The 24,041-nt window shown below is 52.1% G+C and overlaps 1 protein-coding gene across 1 annotated transcript in view; it reads left to right on the forward strand.

Moving 5' to 3' along the window:
- CDH23 (cadherin related 23) overlaps positions 1-24,041 on the forward strand; it is a 178,118-nt gene that overhangs the window by 104,665 nt on the left and 49,412 nt on the right. Inside the window, exons 12-23 of the mRNA XM_041490062.1 lie at positions 11,843-11,907; positions 12,434-12,671; positions 13,213-13,318; positions 13,404-13,531; positions 16,459-16,531; positions 16,768-16,884; positions 17,236-17,348; positions 19,422-19,529; positions 21,161-21,350; positions 22,137-22,282; positions 22,608-22,827; positions 23,628-23,780. Coding sequence (XP_041345996.1) covers positions 11,843-11,907; positions 12,434-12,671; positions 13,213-13,318; positions 13,404-13,531; positions 16,459-16,531; positions 16,768-16,884; positions 17,236-17,348; positions 19,422-19,529; positions 21,161-21,350; positions 22,137-22,282; positions 22,608-22,827; positions 23,628-23,780 — 1,657 coding nt within the window. The remainder of the gene's footprint in view (positions 1-11,842; positions 11,908-12,433; positions 12,672-13,212; positions 13,319-13,403; positions 13,532-16,458; positions 16,532-16,767; positions 16,885-17,235; positions 17,349-19,421; positions 19,530-21,160; positions 21,351-22,136; positions 22,283-22,607; positions 22,828-23,627; positions 23,781-24,041) is intronic.

The following is a 24,041-nucleotide window of genomic DNA, read 5'->3' on the forward strand; positions in this document are numbered from 1 at the left end:
GAGGTCCCACACAGCAGCAAACACCTTCTGTGAAGCAGGAGCAAAGCAGGCAGGTGAGCAGAGCTCATCCTGAAGAGATGGGCCAGTTCTGCCCCAGTACCACCAGATATTGAAATACATTTTTTTTTCTGAAACAACTGGCCATGAAGCCTTTTAATAACATAACAGAAAAGGTCAGGGAAAGAATTTCACACTTCTTGAGCAAGCAGGCAGCCAGTATAGCTTCATGCCTTCCAGGAACGAGGCAGAGAGAACATACACTGCACCCTGAATTAACTGGGGCTCTGATAGCCCCACCAGCTCCTGCCTGCTGGTGGCCAGTGGCTTTGATGGGTGCTGGCTTTCCTAATAGGAGCAGGCTGGAAGGATGGACCCTGGAGAGGTGTGGTGAGGTGTGGTGCCTGCTCTGGCTCGGGGCAGAGGGTGTGGGGCTCTGGGATAGGAAGCTCTGGGGAAGGACCATGCTGGGGGTATGGATGGCTGTGCCCAGCTGGAGCCATGACCAGAGTGATAGAATGCTTTAGGTTGGCAGGGACCTTTAAAGCTGATTTAATTCCAACTCCACCACTGTGGGCAGGGACACCTTCTGCTAATCCTTAGGTGCTTGAGTCCAGAGGCAGGAGAAGCCTGTTACTCTCCATCCTGCTCCAGGCTCATTGCCAGCAGCTGGGAGCAATGCAATGCCACTGCTTCACAAGCCCTCCTTTAGCACCTCAGCTGGGACAGGAGAAGAAAGGGCAGTCTGAGGGCTCCGTGCCCAATGGCTGTGAAGGGCACTGGTGCTGCTCTGGCATCAGACATAGCTGCCCAGGTCTCTGCTCCTTCCTCTGCCAGGCATGGAGGGTTTGGAAGCAGTGGAGGGTTTGGAAGCAGTGGAGAGTTTGGAAGCAGTCCCCTGGGCTCGTTCTGGTGGGGCTCCCCTGAGGAGCTCTTCTGCAACCTGGCCAGGGGGAGAGCAGGAGGGAGCTTTCAGCTGGCAAGTTTTTTTGGCTGGAAGAAGCTACATAAACATGGCCTTGCTTCTGAGGACACCAACACCCAGCCCAGCTTCCAGTGAGCTCTCTCCAACAGGGAGAGGAGGGGCAGTTCAGCCCAGCCTCCCCTCCTGCCCCTGGGGTGGTGCTTGGCCAGGAGGCTCAGGGAAGGTGCAGAGCCCGTGGAATCTCGGGGTCCTGCCTCACTGCAGAGCTCCAGGCTGCGACAGTAGGGAGCATAGTGCCTCTCCAAACCTTCCTTTGGATACTGCTGCTTTGCCAGCAGCTGCCAGGGGCCTCCCAAAGCTGTGCTCCAGTTGCTGATGGATTTGCTAGACCTGGAGAATGGGGAAGGGGGCTAAGACGACCCAGCAGGAGGCAGGAATTAAGGGGCGGGAGATCTCCTTAAGCTCCTCGTACTCCACAGATCTGCACAGCAAAGTCCTCCTGAAAAGCTCCGATAACCAAAATCATTAAAGCCCAAACAAACCAAGAGTAACTTGTTTTTAACACAACAATGCATTTGATTTGCCTTGAAGTGTCTGGAGAAAAATGGTTCTCCAGGGAAGTGTGGAAAGTAATCCTAGCTCCGTGATCCCTCCTCTCCGCTTTATTTGCCCCGGTCTGGCTTGGCTGCACAAGCTGGGATCAGTGGCTGTGGGCTCCATCAGCTGGCTGGCAAGCAGCAGAGAGCTGTGGGGATGCTGCTCACCCCCTTCCTGCTCTCCTGCTGGAACCCTAATGCTGAGAATTTCAGACTTTCTGTGCTGACAGGCACTGACCCCCAAGAGAACACTGCATTTGACCTGAGGCCGTGGAGAAGGCTTCCAGAATGGAATGATGGAACTGGGATTGTGGGTGTGGAGTTTGAGTAAAAGTGTGTGATATCACAGGGTGGGAAAATTAGAGTTTAAGGTTTTAGAATATAGTAATAGATACAAACAAGATGGAGGTTTTTGGGGTGGAGGCTGCTCCTTCTTCTTCACCTTCTTCTCCATGGGTTTGAGTGGTTTTGTGTAACGAGACAGAAAAGTCCTCATTGTGGGACAGGGAGGCATGGAGGGGTTTGCAGGGAATGAATTGCCCACTTGCCCTCCTTCAAGCCCCACACAAGCACCTTCCAGCAGGCATTAGCCCCTGCTGTTCCTGATCCTGTCCTGCCAGCTCTTCCTGACTCCAGCCAGGTCAGGCATGGATCAGATAGATGAGCCATGCTTTGGAAACCACATCATCTGGGATGGTTGTGTAGCTGTTTGTCCCAAATCCTTGCTGAGTTCATGACTTCCTTCTCTGTGGGATAGCCTCCTCCCAAATCCCTGTGAGGTTATGCGCTCGGCCTTGCTTTGGTGTCCTCCTTGCCCTGAAACACCTCTGGCCTGGGGTGAGGCTGGGTTTGTCCTGATGACAACCACCCTCAGGAAGTCTGAAATGGATGCGAAGACTTACCAGAGCTTTAAATACAGACACACACACACACACACACATGAAAAAAAAAATAAAATTACTTTTGAGCAAGCTGCTGGTGGGCTTTCCAGAGTTATCTTTTGGAGACCCTCAAAAACAGTGTGAACATCTCCAGCAGACCTCAGATTATAAATTCTGGTGCCCAATTCAACCAGCAGGCATCGATTTCAGCACAGGAATGATTCTCTGTGTCTTGTGATATGTGGCAAGGCAGGTAAAATAAGCACCGTGTTCCCTTGGGGCTTGATAACCTGGATCTCCAAGGCAGTCTTGTGTGTAAAAAACCCCACTACTTTCCCTGGTTTTTTAATGAAATCTGGGCTAAAATTTTCAGATTATTTGATGGAGGAGGTGAAGAGATGGTGTCCCTGTGTTTTTGGTAAATGCTTTAGCCTGTGTAGTCTTATGTTTGTGTGTGCATTCAATATATATATATATATATACACACACACACATAAGGGTTCACATTAATGAGCAGTCCCTTTCTCCTACCCTCCATGGGTTGTTCCCTCCCTGAACATCATCCCCAGCCCATCCATTCACCTGGATTCTCATCTTCCCCCTCCCTGCCACTGCACTTCCTCTGGAGAAGCCTTGTTAGTAAGAACCTAATGAAGTAAATGTGCTAATTAACCTTCCATTACTCTCCTCATTAAATCAACCTTTAATTTGGTTGGCAAAGTTCCTCTCCTTTACCACCCAGCTGTCAGTTTTCTTCTGCTGCCTCCATCTCTCTTTGGCCTCCTGTTGGGGATGGGAAAATCAATCCCGGCCTGATTTTCTTTCCTGTTCTTTCCAGCCAGCTGTAAACGCCAGTCAACAAGAAAGTAATAATGTACTTTTCCCACCCTGGCAAGGAGAGTTGCAGACATCAATAAACAGCTATTTAGGATGCAAATCACCTTCCCAATCAGCCATCAGCCTTTGAGTTTGGCAGGGATAGTGCCATGGTCTGTGGGCTCCAGCATCCCCTCACGGCACTCCTACATCCCATCACGCTCCTTTGCAGCCATCCCAAAGCCACTGTGGGATGCCCAGAGAGTTGCATCCCTCTGGGTTTGTCCCAGCCCTGATGTGGGTGGAATGAGGCTTTGCAAGCCTTTGGGGATTCTTCTGGTTCCCTTCAGGACTCACCCCACCCTGCATCCCGCCCTCCCTGTGGCCAAGAGCGCTCTCTGTCCCCCAGCACCTGTGGAGCTGCCACTGTCTGTTGTTTCTTGGTGATCTCCAAAGCTTTTCTTTCCCCTTTTTCTTGAAGAACAAATGAATGCAGGGGGGCAGAAGCAGTTGGGGAGCAAAGGCAGTAGTGGAGGCTGCAGCTCGGAGGTGCTGGTGGGTGAGAGGCTCACCCTGAGCTCTGTTTCTCTCTCACGTGGTGGTGGTGACTTGTGGACCAGCCACAAGAGAAAACCTACACTGCTCGTAATTTTGGGAAGGTTGCATGGAATCAGGACACACCTGCCTTCAGGTGGGGTATTTCCCCTACCTGAGGTGGGGAAATACCTTGCAAATCAGTGGATGGATAAAAAAGCATCCAAGGATCTTCCATGGGGAATCAGAGTGGGATAAACCATCCCCTGGCCCCTCCATGGCACCTGGGATGCTCTCTCAGCATTAGGAACAGAGGCTGGTGCAGCCCATTGTCTCATGGTGGTCAGCAGGGGTGCCACCATGAGGGCAGCACAGGGCTTCTCAACCTTCTTCAACGCACTGACCCTCCACATTTTGCTCAGGGGGTTGAGTTTGTGTCCTGCTCTGCGGAGAGTCACCTGCCCCACCTACCTTAGGAGTACCTTGCACCTCCTCTGCCTTCTCACATGGGTTATGGAAGCACAGGGTGGGGAAACACTGGGAGAAATCCCAGCCCAGCTTCCTCCTTTCCTTCTGCTTTATATGGATGGAAAATATCCTGGAAAGTCCTTGCTGCAGAGGAGGAATGGACAGGGTGGTGGTAGCTGGGGACTGCCAAATGTCTGGGGCAGCCTGGGTGTTGCAGAGGCTCAGACATGCGGAGAGGATCTAAGAAAGCAGGAGGGTATCCAGAGGGCACTGGTGGGAATATGAAAGCGTGGCTCAGCAGCAGCTCATGGAGGCTGGAGAACTCTCAGCTGGACGTTTCTGATGTCCTCCAAGCCTGGGCTTTGTCCTTTCTTCCAGCCCTTCTCCCCACCTGTGGCCCACACAGCTCTCCCTCCCTGTCAGCATCTTAATTGATCTTGTTGTTCTCAATCCCCCCTCCCCAGTGCTCCATCTCCAGCTGTGCTTAAACAGAACAAAATCTCTTCCAATTTCCCTGCCGCTTAAAAGAAAATTGAATCCTTTATCTGCAAGAGGAGAGGAAAACTGCAAACACAAGAAACAGTAAAGAGTTAAATAATCAAAGCAGATGATTCCAAATTGCCTGGAAAGTTAAACATGAATGGCTTGGCTTCTTCCTGCGTGCTCCTTGGGTTTTTACAAGTATAAAAATATGCTTGCACTCCTTGTTCCCATTAAATATTCTTATCAAGCCAGCTCTGTAAATAAAGGGAAGGGGAGGAGGGAGTTACCAGGAGTGATTGACAGATCTGAAGTCCTCGTCTTTCTGTCAGGGCCCAGTGCTCTTTGGCTGTGTTTATCTCTTTAATCTAAATATCAATCCGTGAGACCGAAATGGGGTGGAATAGGAATCATGACAGCCCGAGAGCTGAGGGGAGAGAGAGAGAGACACTTATTGCAGCTTGTGCAGCTTCTCCCTGTCCTGATGGAGCTGTCAGGAAAAATGCACAGCTAGAGCAGAGGTGGGAAAACAAAACAAAATCACAGCCTGGCCCCTTCCCCCTGCCCAAAAAAAAAAAAAAAAAAAAAAAAAGGAAAAAACCCAACAATTCAGCCCATGAGAGGGGAAAGAAAATCAGGAAGCAAATGCAGCCCTGCTCCTGTTCAAATTGCACAAACCAGGCAACAGGATTCCCCCCCATGCCTCTCACTGTTCCCAGCAGGAGATGGGGTTGGGTGGTTTTCCTTTGCTGCTTGCTTTGCCTGGTGATTTGGGATGTGGCTGAGAGTTCAAGGGAGAAGTGTTCCCAAGGTGATGCTCTTTGCCATGTGAACAGCCTGGCCTCACACCTCCTTCTCAGCAGTCCCTTTAGGGCCATCACTGTCTTCACCTTGATGCATCCTCTCCCAGACTCCTCATGCTTTTACACCCACGAAGCTCCTACGGAGCCAACACTCCTGGGATTTTAATCTGTTTTCAAAGCTGCCCTCAGTATCTCCCAAAGCACCCAAGATGGTTTCCTCAAGCAAAAGGCTCCCATGGGAATCAGCACTCAGGGAGTGCTGTTGGCTGAGTGACACTGAGACACAGGCTGTGTCACCCCTGGACAGATGACCTTGAGCTGCCCCTGGTGCTGCTGACATGCTGAGGTTGGTGTGTGAAGAGGATGGTAATTTGACTGAACTGGGTGTTCGGGAGCCATTAGATGTGCAAATCAATTGGGTTTTGCCATTCCCTTTCTGCAGGCTGGGATGCAACACGTTCATATCCATCTCATGGCAAGGACCTGTTCAGCCCATCCCTCCTCCTTTGCTTCTATCCCCTCTGTGCCTGCTGGGCCTCTCACTGGGTGAGGTGCAGTTGCAGATGGTGGGTGGCGTGATCGGCTTCCCAGAGCGCTTGCAAACACTTTAGTGATCATTGAGAATTTATATTTCTTCCACCAGACTTTGACCTTAATTTCTTCCATTTTGCTGGGCTGTAAAATTCATTAGAGACCCAACAGTGAGGTGATTGAGATGTCAGGCCAGGCAATTGTGGGGTTATTTAATCGCTGAGATGTGCCACTTGCCATTTAGGTGGACAACAGGAGAATATGAAATCAATGCAGTTCATTAGTGGAGGACTCACACACAGCTCCAGTAAAACCCGTGGACATTTAAATGGTCTTGGGTGTCACCAGTGAAAACCCACGCTGGAAGAGCCTGTTTATCTCACTTTTGGGCCATCTTCTGTCACCTGGTGTTTTAAAGCCTGGTCTCCAGCCATTCCAGCAGCCTGGCTACAGTAAATCACTGCCCGCTAAATCACGGCTGCCCAGGCAAGTGTTAACCTCGCCTGTGTGGAGCTGATGTTGCAGGGGCTGCTGTTATAAAACACAATCAGGAAGGCTCTTGTTTTCCCTGGTGGCTGGCAGAAGAGGTGGGGAAAAGCTCTGCCATTCCCAGGGGGGTTGATTGACTATTTTTCCCCCCTAGCCGGGTTCAGCGCAGCCCTCCGGGGTCATTAGCGCCAATTGATCTGGCTGGCCCTGGGCAGGGCTTGGAGCTGCTGGGGAAGCGGTGGCAGCCCAGCATTGCCTTGATTCCCCTCTCCCTCTTTCCCAGCTAATCACTGGAGCCACTGGGCTCCAGTGCCAGCCAGCCACCGGCTCTGATTGCCACCTCCCACCGGGCAAACTCTCTGTAAAAGCCTGGGAGAGAGCACGGCCGGGCCAGGCAGTGCTGACAAAAGAGCTGTTTTCCGACTGAAGTCATTCCATAATAACTTTAAGTAGGTTTTCCATTGGTTTTCCATTCAGCTTTCACAGCCCGGTGATTGCATCTCATGGAAGCCCTTGGCCCTTCACATTTGTCTCCTCCAAATCACAAATCAAATCCCAATCCCAGTGGCTACCAGCAGTTAGCTGTTATTCCCCTGGGACCTGAGGTTGCCTTGAGGAAGGGATGTTTGGATGGCTGCCTACTTAATACATGCAGGTTTTGGTGACTCCAAAAATCAGTCGGACGCCAGGGCATGGCTTCCCACCCCGGAATTCCTGTACCACAGTCTGAGCAGCCTGTGGCAGCCCAGTCAGCCCCAAGCAGCAACTAGATCTGCCTCACTGTCTTAGAAAACAAACAAAAAAAAAAACTAGGAAGCAGGTGGGAATCCTCCTTCTGTTTGCTTTCCCAAGCCACAGGCATCTTGCTGGAGCAGGCAGGGACGAGGCTCTGCCCGGTCACTCCAGGAGCCTGACAGATTTTTGACGTCCTGTAATTGCTTTCCTGCCACAACTCTTTTAAGCAGAGAGCTTCTGGCCAAAGCAATTTGTTCCCCATCAATTTTTATTTCCTGCTTTGTGCATGTGAGGGAGGGAAAACAAAAAGGGCGAAGGAGAACAAACAGAGCTGGAACCTGCTCCGGTGGGAAAGGTGGGAAGGGTTTAGCTCTTCAGCCAGGCAGGACATGGCAGCCCTGATCATCATTCCAATGCGCTCTGCTCACCCCTGCAACCAACTTCCAGCTGCTCATCCCTGTCTTGACAGTTTTGGGAGGAGGACTGCCATCCCAGGGGCTCCGTGGGGGATCTGAGCCACCTCGAAGGCTCTTCTTGGTTCTTTAAGCCCTTGCCGACTCCTCCTGCCGTGCTCTCTGAAGCTGCTGCAAGTAGAGTTAATCTCCGGCAGTTTAAGGAGTCGTTGAGTGGGTCTGGCGGATGATGAATGTCTAAACCATTACCGGGTGAAGCTCCGTGGAGCTGTTTAAAACTGAATTCTCCCATGTAAATTTCTGCTCCATCAATCCTGATGACATGTCAAACATTGCTATTGTTTCCTGAACAAATTGGACGACATGCCCTTTCCTGCAGATTTGCCCACGAGAGCAGAGCCGCTCGCCAGCTCCTCGCTTTTGTCTCCTGCTCTGCTGGCCTGGCCTGCGGGTGGGGAAGGGTGGATGTGATGGCCCTTGGTGGGACAAAAGGAGACATCCCAAATATTTGTGCAGACGGACAGAGAGCCAGGCCGTGGGTATTTTTGTGTGATTTGTGTGCTGGGTGCCCACACCATGCTGCAGCTCAGTAAATTAATCCTTTGGGTTATCCAGGCTTCCTCTTCTTGCCACTCTCCCAGAGTTTAGCTGCGCAAATGTGGGATTTTTTTAGAAATGGTCTGTGCTGGTGACAGCTCATAAAAGTACAGATGTGGACCTGCGTTTTCCTCCTGCCCTTTTGCAGGCTCCAGTGGGCAAATCCCACTTTAATATTCCGGGCAGGAGAGGAGAGCCGTAAAAGCCATTTGATTGCTTCTCCAGGTGGAACCCCGAGAAACTTCCAGCCAGCTGCCTTTCCTCCCCGGGCTGTGGGGATGGATGCTTTCATGCTGGGGGGGAAAACAAATCAGTGATTGGGAAAAGCCACAGGAAAACAGCTGGTACCCTGGGATTGCTGACAGCTCGGTGGGATTTGGGGTGTTCTGCAGACGTGTGCTCTCTCACAGCCCTCGGCATCACTCTGCAAAGGGAGTGTGTGTTGCCTCCCCAGGGGCTTGAGCAGCTGAGCATCCTTTTTTACCCTTAGAGGGGAAAAAGCTTGGTAATGCAGAAACAGGTGAAGATCCCAAATTAAATATGCTGAGAGTGCGTGGTTTGGCTTTTTTTTTTAGCATGTTCCCTGTCACGCTCAACTAACCTGCTCCATTGCCCAGCATTATCTCCATGATGTTCAGTTGCCAGGAAAGCCATCCAGCCGGCCTCACCTTCCACCTCCCTGGTGTAAATCAGGGACATTAATTAGCCTGGCTGGTGAGGTGGTGGATGGGGCAGAGTCAGGCTGCCCATCCTCCTGGCTGCTCAGGAGAGGAGATTTTTGCCTCACTGGCACTTTTGATGTCATCACAGCTTGTGGTCCAGCCACCCTCCTGGCTCCCCTCTCCCCAGGGCTCCCATTCCCTCCTCACTAACCTTCTTTTAACCTTCCTCCTTCCCTATCTTTTTTTTTTTTTTCCTCTCGTCAGAAGAAAATTACACTTTCCCAGTGTTGTCTGTCACTGCAATAAGCACTTACGAGTGCAATTGTATGGGGCCAAATGAAGGGAATTCGTTTTGCCCGTGCTTTCTGGTACTGTCAGACCCCCTGTAAATCATTATCTCATCACCAGCCCATCCAGGTGCATGGAAAATGCTTTTCTGGGCTCTGCTCTCGCACCAGCCACTTAGGAATGAATGGAACCGAGGAATTCACAGCAGTTGTGGGCACAGAAGTAATGGATAGGAAAAATCCTGGCTGGAGGTTGAGGGCTGGCAGTGCTAAATATCCTTGAAGTGCTCAAGGATTCTGGGGACAGAGGACCCAAAAAAGGGGCTGGTGTCAGGTGTTAGGGTGGGGGATTAAGCCCAGAATGAGTTGGCTGAAGGATTCTGGTGTGGGCAGATGGTGGGGTGACCCCCCCTTCTCTCCAAGTGTTTCCATATGGAAGAGTTGCCACGCTCTGCCTGGGATGGAGCACCTCCATGGATGTCCTCTGGGAGGGAAGATGGACTCCAGAGGGACTTGTCCCCCAGGAGTGGGTGCTGCTCGCTCTCTGGGCATCTCTCCAGGCAGATTTCCAGATTTGTTGCATTTTACCCAACACAATTCCAATGCCCATGGAAAGGAAATCTCATTGCAGCGGTAGAGAGGAAAATCAGCAAAATCAGTAGGTCTGGAAGGCTGGATCCTCCAGAGCACCCTTCAGCTGGCAGCAGGCACTTCTCAGCCTGGGAAGGTGTTTGGAGAGGAAAGATTAAATAATCCTGTCTGGTTATCCTGCCTTTTGCTCTTTACATCACCCCGTGGTGTGGCAGGGGAGCAGCACAAGGGGGTAAAGCTGTGCTCAAGCTCCTACTCTGCTGTCAAGGGTAATCAAGGCTGTCAATAAATCAGGAAAGTTTTGGGAACAGGCTGTATTCCATGCCACTCCTAAAATACAGCCTTTTCCTGGTATCTGGACATAAAATGTGTCTTTGACCCTGCTTCTTCACAGACCTGTTGGTCTCTAAGTAATCCAGACAGGACTCAATTTAGAAAATATACTGGGGGAGAAAAAGGATATTTTGGGGATTGCATTCCGCTTTCCTCACCTAAAAATAAAATTTTCTGCTCCTTTTTCCTGCTGCCACTCATGCATGTTTTATATATTCATTCGAGCAAAGACTTTGAAACACAAATAAATCTTGCTTTGCTCATCCAGAGCTGACACAGTGAGTTGTGAACACCTTCCCCAGAAGGTGCTGGTCATTTAGCCGTGACCAGCCTGCTCCAGCTCCAGCAGCTGCCAGTGGAGTAGGTGCATCCCACAGCATCCCAAGCCACTCCATCTGTGGGAATGCAGCAGATTGCACCCCCAGAAGGGCTTCTTTGTGGAAAGCAAGACCAAAATCACTATTCCTTGCTTTTCCAGATCTGTATTTTTACCTGGGGGGCCATTCTGAAGTGCAATAGGTTTTTATTCCTCTACTCTTGTTGTGGTTTGACACTGGCACCCACAAAAGCTGCTCACTTACCTTCCCCTGCCACAGCTGGGCAGAGGAGAGAAAAAAAATTAACAAAGGGTTCATGAGTTGAGATAAGGACTGGGAGAAAACACTCCAAGGGCAGGTACAAAGTGAGTTTGTTACTAACAAAATCACAGGATAATCTCATTATCACAGGATAATGAGAAGTAAAGTAAGCCCTTAAAAATAAGCCCTTTTATTTACTCTTTCCCACTGCCAGCACAGGGGACAGGCTGTAGGGGTTTGGGTCAGTCCATCACTCGAGGTTTTCTTCTTGGCTCAGGGAGAGGAGTCCTTCCCCTGTGAGACAGTGGGGTCCCTCCCATGGGAGTTCTCTACGAACTTCTCTGGCATGGGTCCAAATCTCATGAGCAGCACTCCTACCTTACCTGCTGCAGCCTGAGTCCCTCCCACGGGCAGACAGTCATCCCAAAAGTGCTGTGACATGGGTCACTCTTCCATGGGGTGCAGCCCTCCAAGGACAGGCTGCTCCAGCCTGGGAGCAGGACTCTTCTCTCCACTGGGTCTTCCACTGGAGCACAGCCTCCTCCAGCTGCTTTTCTTCTAAAATCTGTCATCACAGAGGCATTACCATCATCTCTAAGTGGCCTTGGCCAATTAGCAGCATGTCCACCTCCAGAGCCATCAGGGATTGGCTCTGCCAGACATGGTGGAAGCTTCCAGCAGCTTCTCACAGAAGCCACCTCTGTGGCCCCCTGCTACCAAAAACCAGGCCATGCAAGCAGCTCTGGAATGCACAGGGAAGGATAGGAGCTGTGGCTGCAGAGTCCCAGCTTTCTGCCTTCACGGGGAAAGGAAGGGTGGCCCTCAGGAATTATCCATGGGGATTTTTATTTCAGGTGTGCTTCCCAGGTTGGCTTGGTGTGTCAGGGAAAGTAAGTAGGTGTAAGTTTTCCCACTGCCAAAGGTTTTGGGAGAGATGCTGAGGAATGTTGATGGAGGGCTGTTAGCTAGGGCAGGCTGGGAGTCAGGGGTGAGCAGGGGAGTGCAAACAGCCTCTGCCCTGCAGCTCTTGAGGGATAAATGGCAGCACACCAGGTCTGCAGAGGAGTGTTCAATGCAACGTTTCCATAAATATCTTCATTTATTAATTAAATTTTATGTTTTCCAGGCAACTGACAATGATGTGGGCACATATGGGAAAGTCAGTTATTTCTTCAGCGATGACCCTGACCGGTAAGTGTGACTGACTGGCAGGAGTTTGATCCTCCAAAATCCTCTTCTATCCCCAGTAGGCAGTCACAGGGCGATTAAAGGCACTGGTTATGTCCCACCTGTGAGATGCCCTATGATCCCCTGTCTGTGCTGTCTCCCAGAGGTGTGAGCTCAGCACATGCCTGATGCCTGTTCAATCAGCATGTTTAATTGCTTTGCTAAGTTGGGAGCTGCAGGCACCAGCACTGCTGGAGACCAGTCAATGGTTTCACTGCGAGTTGTCGGCCCTGGAGCAACACCTGTGGTGGAAAGTTGGGGAGCATACATGGGCTGCCCAGCAGAACAGATCTGGGGGCCTCTGCACCCATTTTCTCTGCCTGTGGAGCAGCACTGAGGATTGCTCACTGCTCAGCTGTGTGGAGCTCTTGGAGGTGCTCTGGGACCTAATATCCTGCAGAAAAAAGTCACGAACTTCACGCTGTCAGGCCGCTGCCTCTCCAGTGTGTGGTCACCAAGGCTTTTTCCCCTTCCTTTGCTGTCCCCTCAGTTTCTCCCTGGACAAGGACACGGGTGTGATCATCCTGACAGCTCGGCTGGACTTTGAGACCACGCAGCGCTACACCCTGACCGTCATCGCCCGCGACGGCGGCGGGGAGGAGACGACGGGGCGCGTCAGGATCAACGTCCTGGATGTCAATGACAATGTCCCCACCTTCCAGAAGGAGGCCTACCTGGGGGCCCTGCGGGAGAACGAGCCCTCCGTCACCCAGGTGGTCAGGCTCCGGGTGAGGGACTGCCATGGCTCCTCCGCTTGGGATGTGCAGGAGGGGGACAGGAGTTGGTTAGAATCACAGGATGGTTGGGGTTGCAAGGGAGCTTAGAGCTCAGACAGTTCCAACCCCCTGCTGTGGCCAGGAACATCTTCCACCAGGTTGCTCCAAGCCCCATTCAGCCTGGCCTTGGACACTTCCAGGGATGGAGCAGCCACAGCTTCTGTGGGCAACCTGTGCCAGGGCCTCACCACCCTCACAGGGGAGAATTTCTACCTGATATCTAATCTAAACCCCTCTCTGTCAGTTTAAAATGATCAGTGCCTGTGATGGGTTTAACAGACACCTTCCAAAGCAGGTCCCAACAATCAGTTTCTTTCTTGCATGAGAGAAGTAGGCGAGAGGAGGCTGGTTTACAGATCCCCTCAGGGCCCTGATGGGCACAGCTCCCTCCATCACTTTTCCAGTCTCCTTGGGCCCAGCCTGCACCTCCCATCCCCTCAGCTCTCCCTAGCACAGCTCCCATGCCCATGTATTCCCTCTGCTCACACCCTAGGCATCTGATGAGGACTCCCCTCCAAACAACCAGATCTCCTACAGCATCGTGCAGGCGTCTGCCTTCCGCGACTACTTCGACATCACGGTGTCAGAAGGGTACGGAGGTAGGTGCTGCTCCTGGCACCACAGGGGCACCCCTGAGCCTGTCACATCCTGCTCCCCTGACCCCCCCACTCTGCATCCTTCCAGTGATCAGCGTGAACCACCCCCTGGACTATGAGCAGGTGGCCAACGGGGTCATCTACCTGACGGTGATGGCCAAGGATGCCGGCAACCCGCCGCTCAACAGCACCGTCCCCGTCACCATCGAGGTGTTTGTAAGTACAGTGCCTGGCATTCCCCTTGTGCTCCCCCTGCAACTGCTCCATAGCAGTGCTATTAATTCCTCAATAACCCAGCAAGTCTATCCCACCCCGTGGAGGATGTGTGGATTCCTATTTCACGTGTCTCGTGTGTGTCTGTGTCGTACGTGTCTCGTGCCACAGCTAACCACGGGGTGAGGAGCAGAGCAGGAGCAGTGTGGAAATCCCTCTGGAGGAGGGGTTTCTGCTGGGAGACTCAAAGCATCGCAGCATTCCTCGGGAAGATCAGATCAGCGTGTCACTTTGAGGCACATTGTGGTTTGAGGGTGTCTGCACGGAGGTGTCAGTGATGGAGACAGTTTGGTTGATAACGTGTCAGTCTTGCAGCTGTGGGATCTCTGCCAGGCTGGCAGCAGCGTCAGTCTGGGAAAGTGAAGGAGATAAAGCCAGCGATGCTGTAAGATGGGAATGAAGTCCCATGAGCATGTTTCTCCTTCAGATCCCTCGCCGTGCTCGAGAGAGGGGGAACAAGGCAGTGCCCAGGGAGTTAGTGGTGGTTAAATACATCCTTCCCACACTGGGCTTTCGACAGCATAAACATCTCTTTTTCAAGACCACACTTCAGTGGGTCATCTCTCTGGGTTGGGTCTGTAGCTGGCAGAGTTTAAGTAGCTGTCACTTTTCCCGCTCTCAACCAAAGGGAATTTCTCTCAGCTGGAAAAAGAAAAGAAATAAAAGCCAAAAACTAGGAAGAAAATGAGGGGGAAGTGTTTTGTGACGGCACTTGAGGAAAAAGAGCTGTGAGAAGGCAGAACCAGAGTGTGGAGGGAGGTGATTTTTTTTCATCCTTTGGTTGTTGGTTTTTAATAAAGAAGTCAAACTCGCCTTGTAGATTTCCCATTAGGGGACAATACGCTTTTGTAGAGGGAGCCGCCGAGTCAGAACTAATAGTGCGCGCCGCGCCAGGATCCCAGGAAATAGCACTGCTAATAAGTTTCTGCCTCACTCCCTGCCACCGATGCCCTGCTCAGGGCCATGAGCCGGCGGCTCACAGTGTGCCTGTGCCTGGAGGAGAGGGGTTGTGTGCTTGGTGTGAGTGTCAGCCACTCTCAGCATCCTTGGAGATGGCCCGGAGTGATAGGACAAGGGGGATCAGCTTCAGACTGGAGGAGAGGGGAGGTTTAGGCTGGATATTGGGAGGAAATTCTTCCCTGTGAGAGTGGTGAGGCCCTGGCACAGGTTGCTGAGAGGAGCAGTGGCTGCCCCTGGGTTCCAGGCAGTGTTCAAGGCCAGGTTGGATGGGGCTGGGATCAACCTGGGACAGTGGAAGGTGTCCCTGACATGGCAGGGGTGGGTGACTTTTCCAATCCAATCCATTCTCAGATTCTATGATACAGTGGCTGTCTGAGGGTGAGGTTGTAGGGAGGAAAGCTGAGGATGAGGAGAGCACAGGAAGCTGGTTTAGCTGGTTAGGTGGATACTGTCCTCTGTGGGAGTGGAAGAGTGCCGGGTTCTGTCTGGCATCGCTGCAGGTGCCTTGGGGAGCTTTGGAGCTCCTGTGGCTGAAGTGGGAAATGTGCTTCTCGAGTAGAAGGCAGGTGCAGGCCAGCTCTGGCCAGATGGAGAGCCAGCCAGAAGCAAACTCTGCCTCCTTGGGACTAGGCTTGCCGGGCCGTGGCCTTGCTGAGCATGGCCTGATGATCTCAGGAACATTAATGACACCACACAGCATCTGCTCTGGCTCGTGTCCACCCAGCTGGAGCCCCAGCTCAGCCCCGTCCAGCTGCACTCAGCCTCTCCATTGTCTTTAACCTGGCCAGGCCTCCTGGATGAGCCCCACCGATCCCTAGAAGAAGGAGGAGGAGGAGGAGGGATGGTGAGGACGTCACTGGGACAGGCAACAAGTTCCTCATTACCCTCAGAGGAGGCGCCAGCAAATCTGAGTGACTCAAAGGCTGATTAAAGACCACCTCCTTTCAGAAACTAAAGCAGGGGCTGGCAATTTCATTGCAGCACGATGGGCATCGTTGGCACGTGAAATTGCTTCAAATCTCAGGTTGGGTGGCAGCAGGAGCAGCTGAGCCTGCAGGTCCATCTGTGGTCTCCAGGTAGAAATCATCTCCAGGGCAGCCCCAGGGAAATGGAGAGGTCCATAACAGTGTTTTGACGTCCTGGCAGCTCCGTCCTTCTCTCCATAGGCAGTTGGGTTTGGTTCATTTAAGGCAGATTCTTAACCATGTTAAACAGCATTTAAAGCCCCCTGGGGGAGATTTAAACCAGTCCAAAATCTATTTTGAGGTATGTTGCAAGCTCCTGCCTGGTTTCTCCAGGATGGCCATAGTCCCTGGCAAAGACAGGCTTGGAGGGAGCACATCAGGATGCAAACCAGCTTCCCCCCAAAATAATGCTATGGCTGCCCTCTGTGAAAGCACCCACAACATTCCTCCTCTGGAAGGAAGGCATCCAAAGCTCAGCAGCTCCCCTGGCCAGTTTGCCTCATGACCTTGTGGAACACTGAGCCACCCCTGTACTGCTCAGGGAGGGAGGATCAGGTCTGTACACGATGCTTCATGTGGTGCCTGAGGCTTCCCAGGCTTGTGGTAGAGTCAATAGCAGCTCAGAAGGTGCTCCTCTGTCAGTGGTGGTGGTTCCTCAGCCCTGTGCTGGCTGGTGAGGTGATGGGGTGGTCGGTGCCATCCCCAGTGCAGGGTCAGCAGAGTTACTGGCCATCATCTCACCTCAGCCTCGGCTGCCTCCACAGTGAAACCCTGTGCTCAGTGCCCCAGTGCCTCCCCCCAGGGCCACCTTCCCCTCTCTGTCGTCCTAAACTGGTCATGCCTTGAGATGCAGCCACCCAGGAGCATCCCCATGCCAGACTCTTGCAGCTGCTTGACCCTTTTGCCTTTTTCCCAACCAGCCTCTCGACCTTCTCTTTGCTTCAGGATGAAAATGACAATCCCCCCACGTTCAGCAAGCCCTCCTACGTGATAACTGTCATGGAGGACATTATGGCAGGTACAGGGCACACCCCTGCTCCTTCTCTGGCCTCCCAGAGGGCCCTGAAGGGGGTGGGGGATCCCTTTTCGGGAGGTAAAGCCCAGTAAAGTCTCATAGCTGTGGGGCCTGGGGGTTTGGCCACTTTGTGCATGTGCAGGAGACGGGACCCCTTGTCTGGGTGACCTGCAGGAGCAGTGTGGGGGCACAGGGCAGTTCTGGCTCATGCCAGTCCTCATTTCTGCCTCTGCCTCAAGGAGCCACGGTGCTGTTTCTCAATGCCACGGACATGGACCGGTCCAGGGAGTACGGGCAGGAGTCAATCATCTACTCCCTGGAAGGCTCCTCGCATTTTCGGATCAACGCTCGCTCAGGTGAGCCTCTGGACCTGCTCTGCCCTTTTCCTTTCAGTTCCTTCTTTCATCCCCACCCTTCCCTCCTCTCCCCCAGTCACCCTGCTTAAGAGTCCCACAATTTAAGAGATTCGCCAGATTTCAGGCACCACCATTTGCTCAGTCAGCCTGAGAGCTTCAGCAGAGGCATCCGTGGAAACTCAGCTCCTCATCCTGAGGAAAGGCTTGGCTGTGAAGGTTCCTGTTAGTTCAGGAGCTGCCTGATCCAAAAAAAAGCTGCTTTTGGATCCAAAAAAAGAGTCCATTCTTGGACAGTCCTGACCTTGGTTTTAACTGTTTATTTTTTAACCTTGTCATCTCCTGTGGCTGCAGGAGAAATCACCACAACATCTTTGCTGGACCGGGAGGCCAAATCCGAGTACATCCTCATTGTCCGGGCAGTGGATGGAGGCGTGGGGCACCATCAGAAGACAGGCATTGCTATGGTGAGTGTGGGAACAATTCCCATCTCCTTGAGCCACTGGTGCCCACCTGGGACTGTGGAGAGCTGTAGAGTTTCATTTTCGCTGTGGGAAGAGCACACAATTGTTCCTGCCCTCCACTCCATCCCTGCTGTGGCTCCCAAAATGACTGTCCAGGTGGTGTAGACCTTGAAATCAGCTTGCTTTTCTGGAAAACCACTCACACTGGAGCCACTTGACTTACCAGAGCCTGTGGATGTGGTAATGAGTCCTATTTCACCTGCAGAACGCTCCCTTTGTTCGGCTCCCTTTGTTCCTCTTGAGAACTCAGAGAGCCCGCAGGTACACGTGATTGTTCCTTAGTCTGTTCACATGCTGCCTGGGTTAAGGGTTTCCAGCAGTCTGGAATGCCTGTGCTCCTGGGAAGGTTCTGGTGGAGCTGCACGTTGAAGCCTTGTGCTTTGCCTTGCCCTTTTCAGGCCTCAGGGAACCCCATTTTTGGCAAAGCCAGCAGGAAATATCTGGAGATCAAAAGTCAGGAATCCATCCTTGATGGACTTGATGATCTTACAGGTGTTTTCCAACCTTAACTATTCCATGATTCTCTCTCTCACTGCTCATGGTGTCACATTTCTTTGGACATTTATTCATCTGGATGCTCCTGCTCCTGGGATGCTCGGTTGGGTTGCAGGAGAGTTGTCCCACAGAACACAGGGGGATGCAGAAAAATGTGTGGTTGTGCTGAGGAATAGCCCTAAAATAATTGTCCCTCCTGCCGAGGGCCATCAGGAGGTCTGTGGTAGGAGACTGGAAGCTCCCTATGGAACCTCCCAGGGACATGTGATGGCCTTGGCTGGGCACTAGCATGGACTGTGGAGTGCTGAGATCTCCTCTGGGGCTCTAGATGGGATTGTGTTCTCCTAATAGCTTTGTTAAAAGGCAAAACAAGGGGGGGAAAGATGCCTCTTGATCCCTAAAAAGTTAAAGAATATTAAAACGCAGTGAGACTAGGGCAGCAGAGTAAGTTTGTCTGCTGCGATATACACCTGGCACTCAAAATAATCATTTTTGATAGGGAATAAAGGTCCATTCAGGGGCCTTGCAAGGTCCTCAGGTGATGTAAAGCACATGAGCTGCTCAGAGTAGGGGCGGATCAGCAGTCTTCCCCAGGGACCACCGTGGTGCCTTGGCTTGTCCCTGGAGACTGTGGCGTCCACAGTGGCCTCTTCTACCACGGGGTGGCACCAGCAGCTCATGGAGCTGGTGTGACAGCGGGACACAGCCGAGTGGGAGCGCAGCAGATCCCAGGAAAAGCTCCACTAGGAACTGCTGAGGGATGGGGGCTGCCCCTGGAGCTGCAGCCCTTTCCCTCGGACACCTGTAGAGCCCCACGGGCTGGGGAGAAATGGGTGCTGTGGGGAGGTGAGAGACTCCCAGGCAGCAAGATGCTTCCCACGGGCTCGCTGCTGCCACTGGGATGCTATTTATCACATGGAAAATGAAGACAGGTGACATTTCAGGGCACCACCACTCCTGCTCTTGTCTTCACACCTCCCACCCTCTGTGTACCATACCCTCTCCTGATTTCCCACTTATTCTTGGTTTTTTTCTGTTGCTTTTTACCAGCCACTCAGAATTTTCGTTCCTTCCCTGCCAAATTCCCACTGCATCCTTTCCCCCACTGATTTTCATCCCCTTTGCAGTGAAGGAGATGTTTGAAGACACACCTTGTGCCCTGTGGTTGCTCTTAACCATGATAAATCCACAGGAACAAAACCCAGTTCAGCTATGCCAAGGAGCCTTGGCTGCAAAGTTGCAGGATGTTGATTTTTTTGCAGGTGTTCCCTCCAGAGGGTGAACACAGCATCACAAAACCACAGAATAATTCAGGTTGGAAAAGGTCTCTAAGAGGATCAGGTCCAGCCATTCCCTCAGCTCTGCACTAACCCATGTCCCCAAGTGCCACAACTATTAAATCCCCTGAGGGATGGTGACCCTGCCACAGCCTGAAACACGTGTTGGGTACATCCAGGGGACACTCCTCGCCTCAGGAACCCGTGCCTCCTGCAGCAGCTCTGCTTCCTTGCTCTCTCACAGGTGAACATCACGCTGCTGGACATCAATGACAACTACCCCACCTGGAAGGACGAGCCATACTTCATTAACCTGGTGGAAATGACCCCCCCCAACTCGGACGTCACCACGGTAGGTGTGAGGCAGGGTGATGGCTGTCCCCAAGGGCTGGCTGGAGCAGGGGGTCACCTCCAAACGGGTGTCACCACTGTCACCTTCAGTCCAGCGCCATCTTGCAGAATTCCATTTAAAAGCTTACTCCTGAGCCTCCCCGTTGCTGACCATCCCCTGTGTTTCTTCTCCCTCCCTGGGATATTTTTTTTTCCTCTCCAAATTGTGTGGATTTTGGCCAAATCCTCCTTTTCTTAGCCTCGCCTGCGACCTCCTTCAAGGACCTCTCTGAGAGACTTTGATTTACAGCCTTTCAAGTCCCTCTGGCGAAATAAAAGAGGAGAAGAGGGGGAGGCTTCTATTCCATCACGCCGAGAGAAAAATGACGGGAACAAAATGGAAAATAAATGAGGGAAAAGTGAAGAGAATCCACAAAATCATATAAGAAGGAAGGCTGCAAAAAAAGAAAAAAAAAAGGGATTTTTTTAAGGGGGAGAAGGGTCTGGCAGTGCTGCCCGAGCCAGAGCACAGTGGTTTTCTCTCCTTCAGCCCTGCTGCTCAGTGCCAGCTTGAAGTCATCTTGCCTTTGACAACCCAATTAGTTGCTGGGAAAATAATTATTTTGTCACCGATCCGATGTAAATTCAGCTGCGGGACGAGCAGCGGGAGCTGAGGAAGTTATGAGGGCGGTGAAATTGGGGTGTTTTTAAATGTAAATGTCCCCTGTAATTAAAAAGGTCACAGGGAGAGCAATAAAGCACAAAATATGTGGCGTGGAGGAGAACTCCACCAAGGAATTATTCCCAGCATTCCTGATGTGGCAGCACAAGTTCCTCAGTGTGCCTCTTTGTCCCATTTATTTTATTTTTCCAAAGGGTCCTCATTTTTTAGCTCTTTTTATTCAAAAGGAGGAAAATTCAGTTTGATTGCTGCGCATTTTTGTCTTGTCATGCCATTACCTCCTGTGCTCACAGGCCAATTTTGGGGAGATTTAACACCACAGCAGAGGTCTTGAGGGTGCAAAAACCCTGCAAATGTCATGAAAACACAGAGCTGGATGGAGGAAGAACTCCTTGCTGCTGCTGGTGCAGGGAGGCCAAGCTCTACAGCAGCAAAACTCCACAGGGACTCCCCACGGGAGTGAATTCCCAGCACTCTCCTGCGTCGCATTAATATTTTCTGGAAAAATCCCTTTGCCCAGGATTTTTCTCCTGCCAAGCTGAGAAGCCTCAGATGAAAAAAGGAAAACAATATTATTTCATTTGCTTCTCCTGTGTTTTGCTGCTTTGGAATGTGTTTGGAGATTGTTTATCCAACAGGTGATTGTTTCATTGGTTTCATGTGAATTTTTTTGACTCATTGGCCAGTCACAGCCAAGCTGTGTCGAGGCTCTGGAGAGAGAGTCACGAGTTTTCATTATTATCTTTTTAGCCTTCTGTAAGTATCCTTTCTGTATTCTTCAGTATAATATAGTATACTATTCTTTACCTCTGATTATACAGTATCATAAATACTGACCTCTGATGATATAGTATCATAAATAACAAATTAGCCTTCCAAAAACATGAACTCAAATTCTTCATTCCTCCCTGCCACGAGGGCACCCCACAAATACAGTACTCCTGTAATTTCGTGCTGTTCCCCCACGGCAGGTGGTGGCTGTGGACCCGGACCTGGGGGAGAACGGCACGGTGGTGTACAGCATCCGGCCTCCCAACAAGTTCTACAGCCTCAACAGCACCACGGGCAAGATCCGCACCTCGGGCGTGCTGCTGGACCGGGAGAATCCCAACGCCCAGGAGGCCCAGCTCATGCGCAGGATCGTGGTGTCCGTCACCGACTGTGAGCTTCCATCCCACACTGCTCATTTTCACTGCTGAGCTGAACCTTCCCGAGCCTGATTTTGCCATTCTGGCAAAGTCTCTTTTGTTTTCTTCTCTCCTGTTTTGAGTGGGAGTGTTTCTGAGGTCAGAAAATGGGAGTAGCTTTGAACCTGCTGCTAAAACAAACTAGAAATGTCTCAGAATGTGAGCGCAGTCATTTGTGTAGCAGCACTGAGAATGAGCCTGAGAGGCAGGAACTCTCCCTCCCCTTCAGCCCTGCTCCATTGGCATGCCAGAAAATCAATTGAGCAGGTGAGGGAAACAGAGCTGATGGGTTTTTCTCTGGAAATATTGCCGTAGGGAAACTTTTCATAGGAAAAAAGATAGATATACAGAGATAATTCTTACTTTTCAGGACAAAGGGGAATGGTTTTAAACCAAAAGAGGAGAGATTGAGATGTTGGAAGGAAATTCTTCACTGAGAAGGTGGTGGAACAGGATGCCCAGAGAAGCTGTGCCTGCTCTAACCCTGGAATTGTCCCAGAACAGATTGGATGGGGCTTGGTCTAGTGGAAGGTGTCCCTGCCCATGGCAGAGGGCTGGAATTAGATTATCTGTAAGGCCCCTTCTAAGCCAAACCATTCTGGAATTCTAATTGTCCATTGGTGGCAGATGATCCATGACAAATCAGGGCCATCCTCCATCCTGCACTGCTGTCTGCATAGCGGGTGAGGGCTCCTTTTTAGGGAAAGGGGTGGAAGCAGCTCAAGCATTAACCTTGAGACCCCATTCCTGTCCTCCACAGGTGGGAGGCCACCCCTGAGAGCCACCAGCAGTGCCACAGTTTTTGTCAACCTGCTGGACCTGAATGACAATGACCCCACTTTCCAAAACCTGCCCTTTGTTGCTGAGATCGCCGAGGGCCTCCCCGCAGGCTCCTCTGTCTTCCAGGTGAGCCTGTCCCACTGCTGCCATTCCTCACGCTGGGAGCTGCTGCCATGGCTTCTGCAAAGCAGGCTAGCAACACATCCTCTCCCTTCCCTGCATCTTCTCCAGCTCCTCCATCCTCTCCATCTCCTTCTCTTTGCCATCCTCTAGCAGTGGAACAGGGGGATGCAGAAGGGGTTGTGCGTCTTCACTCCATGGGCTCACTCCGGAAAGGGAGGATCCTCCCAAGGCCATTTCATCCCTGCATCCCCGGGGCCAAAGGCACTGAGGATTTCTGTACATGGCTTCCATGGCTGGGAGATGATGATCAGGGTGCTCTCCCCACCAGGTTGTGGCCATTGACCTGGACGAGGGCCCCAACGGGCAGGTGTCCTACCGCATGCAGGTGGGGATGCCCCGCATGGATTTCCTCATCAACAGCACCAGCGGGCTGGTCACCTCCACGGCCGTGCTGGACAGGGAGAGGATCCCCGAGTACTTCCTGAGGGTGGTGGCCAGCGACGCTGGCGCGCCCGCCAAGAGCTCCACCAGCACCCTCAGTGTCAAAGGTGGGTGCAGCAAGACCCCACGGTGACAAGGACATCTCACTGGGGGAAATGCAGTTTCTGTAGGAGGCTCACTGAGGCCTGGAAGCAGAATCAGGTCTGGCTTTGTGCATAGGGATGGCTCCGTCCCCACGGGCTCCGTGTCTGCTATCAACACCCTGCAGAGATGGGGAAAACGTGGCGTTTCTGGCAGGGCCCCCAAATCCTCTGCTTTTTCCTCCATTCCCCCATCCCCAGTGCTGCTCTTTTCTTTTGCTTCAGCATGTGATTCCCATCAGCTGCGTGCCTGGACAGCCCACGCAATCCCAGTTCAGAGCTGGAGCCTTATTGCGAGGCCTGCCTTTAATTTAATGCCTTGCTGTTTACTGGCTCCGTGCAAGTCTGGTGCTGAAAAAGGATAAGCGTCATCTGGAAATAAACTGACCCTGGATTGTCCTCAGGCCTGAGTTTGGGAAAGAAGTTTCTGGTCTCTGCCATGCCCCAGGAAATACTGAGCTTGCATTTAAGCCCCAGATTTTCCTTTGAATGGGGATGGAAACAGGCTTGGTGAAAATAGTAACTTGAATTTCACTGATGTAATGGTTTTTTTTGGCTGTGAGGAGGGTGATCTGTGTGTATCAGAGGCAACCAAATACAGCCTACAGCCACTCTGCAGGCACCCCCACTGCACAAATGGCAGGGAGGGTCAGGCAGAGCATTCCCTGGGATGCTGAGAGCAGCAGGCAGGAGGTTTGGGAGCCCAGCCTGGCATCTGCAGGAGGGCCAGCCCTGGCAGCACACTCAGCTCTGCTCTCCCTTTTCAGTTCTGGACGTGAATGATGAGAACCCCACCTTCTTCCCCGCCGTCTACAACGTGTCCCTGCCCGAGAACGTGGCCCGGGATTTCAAAGTGGTCCGGCTCAACTGCACGGATGCCGACATCGGGCTGAACGCTGAGCTCAGCTACTTCATCACAGGTGTGAGCCCCATGCCAGAAGGGCAACTCGGGTTGCAGGAAGGCACAGGCTGCCCCAGACCTCGGCCAGGGTGTTCTGCACTTCAGCGCTGCCTTTCCCAGCCCCTCCAATCCTTGTCCGGCATCGCCCTCTGCTGAACAGCCCCGCTCGGCTCCCGGCCACGCTGACCACTCTGCTGACCCTAGAAAAGCGTGAGGATGGGCAGAACACGGCTAGGGAGCAAGGGCTGGGGTGGCTTTCATCAGTGTTTATGGTTGGAAG

The sequence above is a fragment of the Pyrgilauda ruficollis genome, unplaced genomic scaffold, assembly GCF_017590135.1.
Source record: "Pyrgilauda ruficollis isolate IOZ18807 unplaced genomic scaffold, ASM1759013v1 scaffold98, whole genome shotgun sequence".
Lineage (NCBI taxonomy): Eukaryota > Metazoa > Chordata > Aves > Passeriformes > Passeridae > Pyrgilauda > Pyrgilauda ruficollis.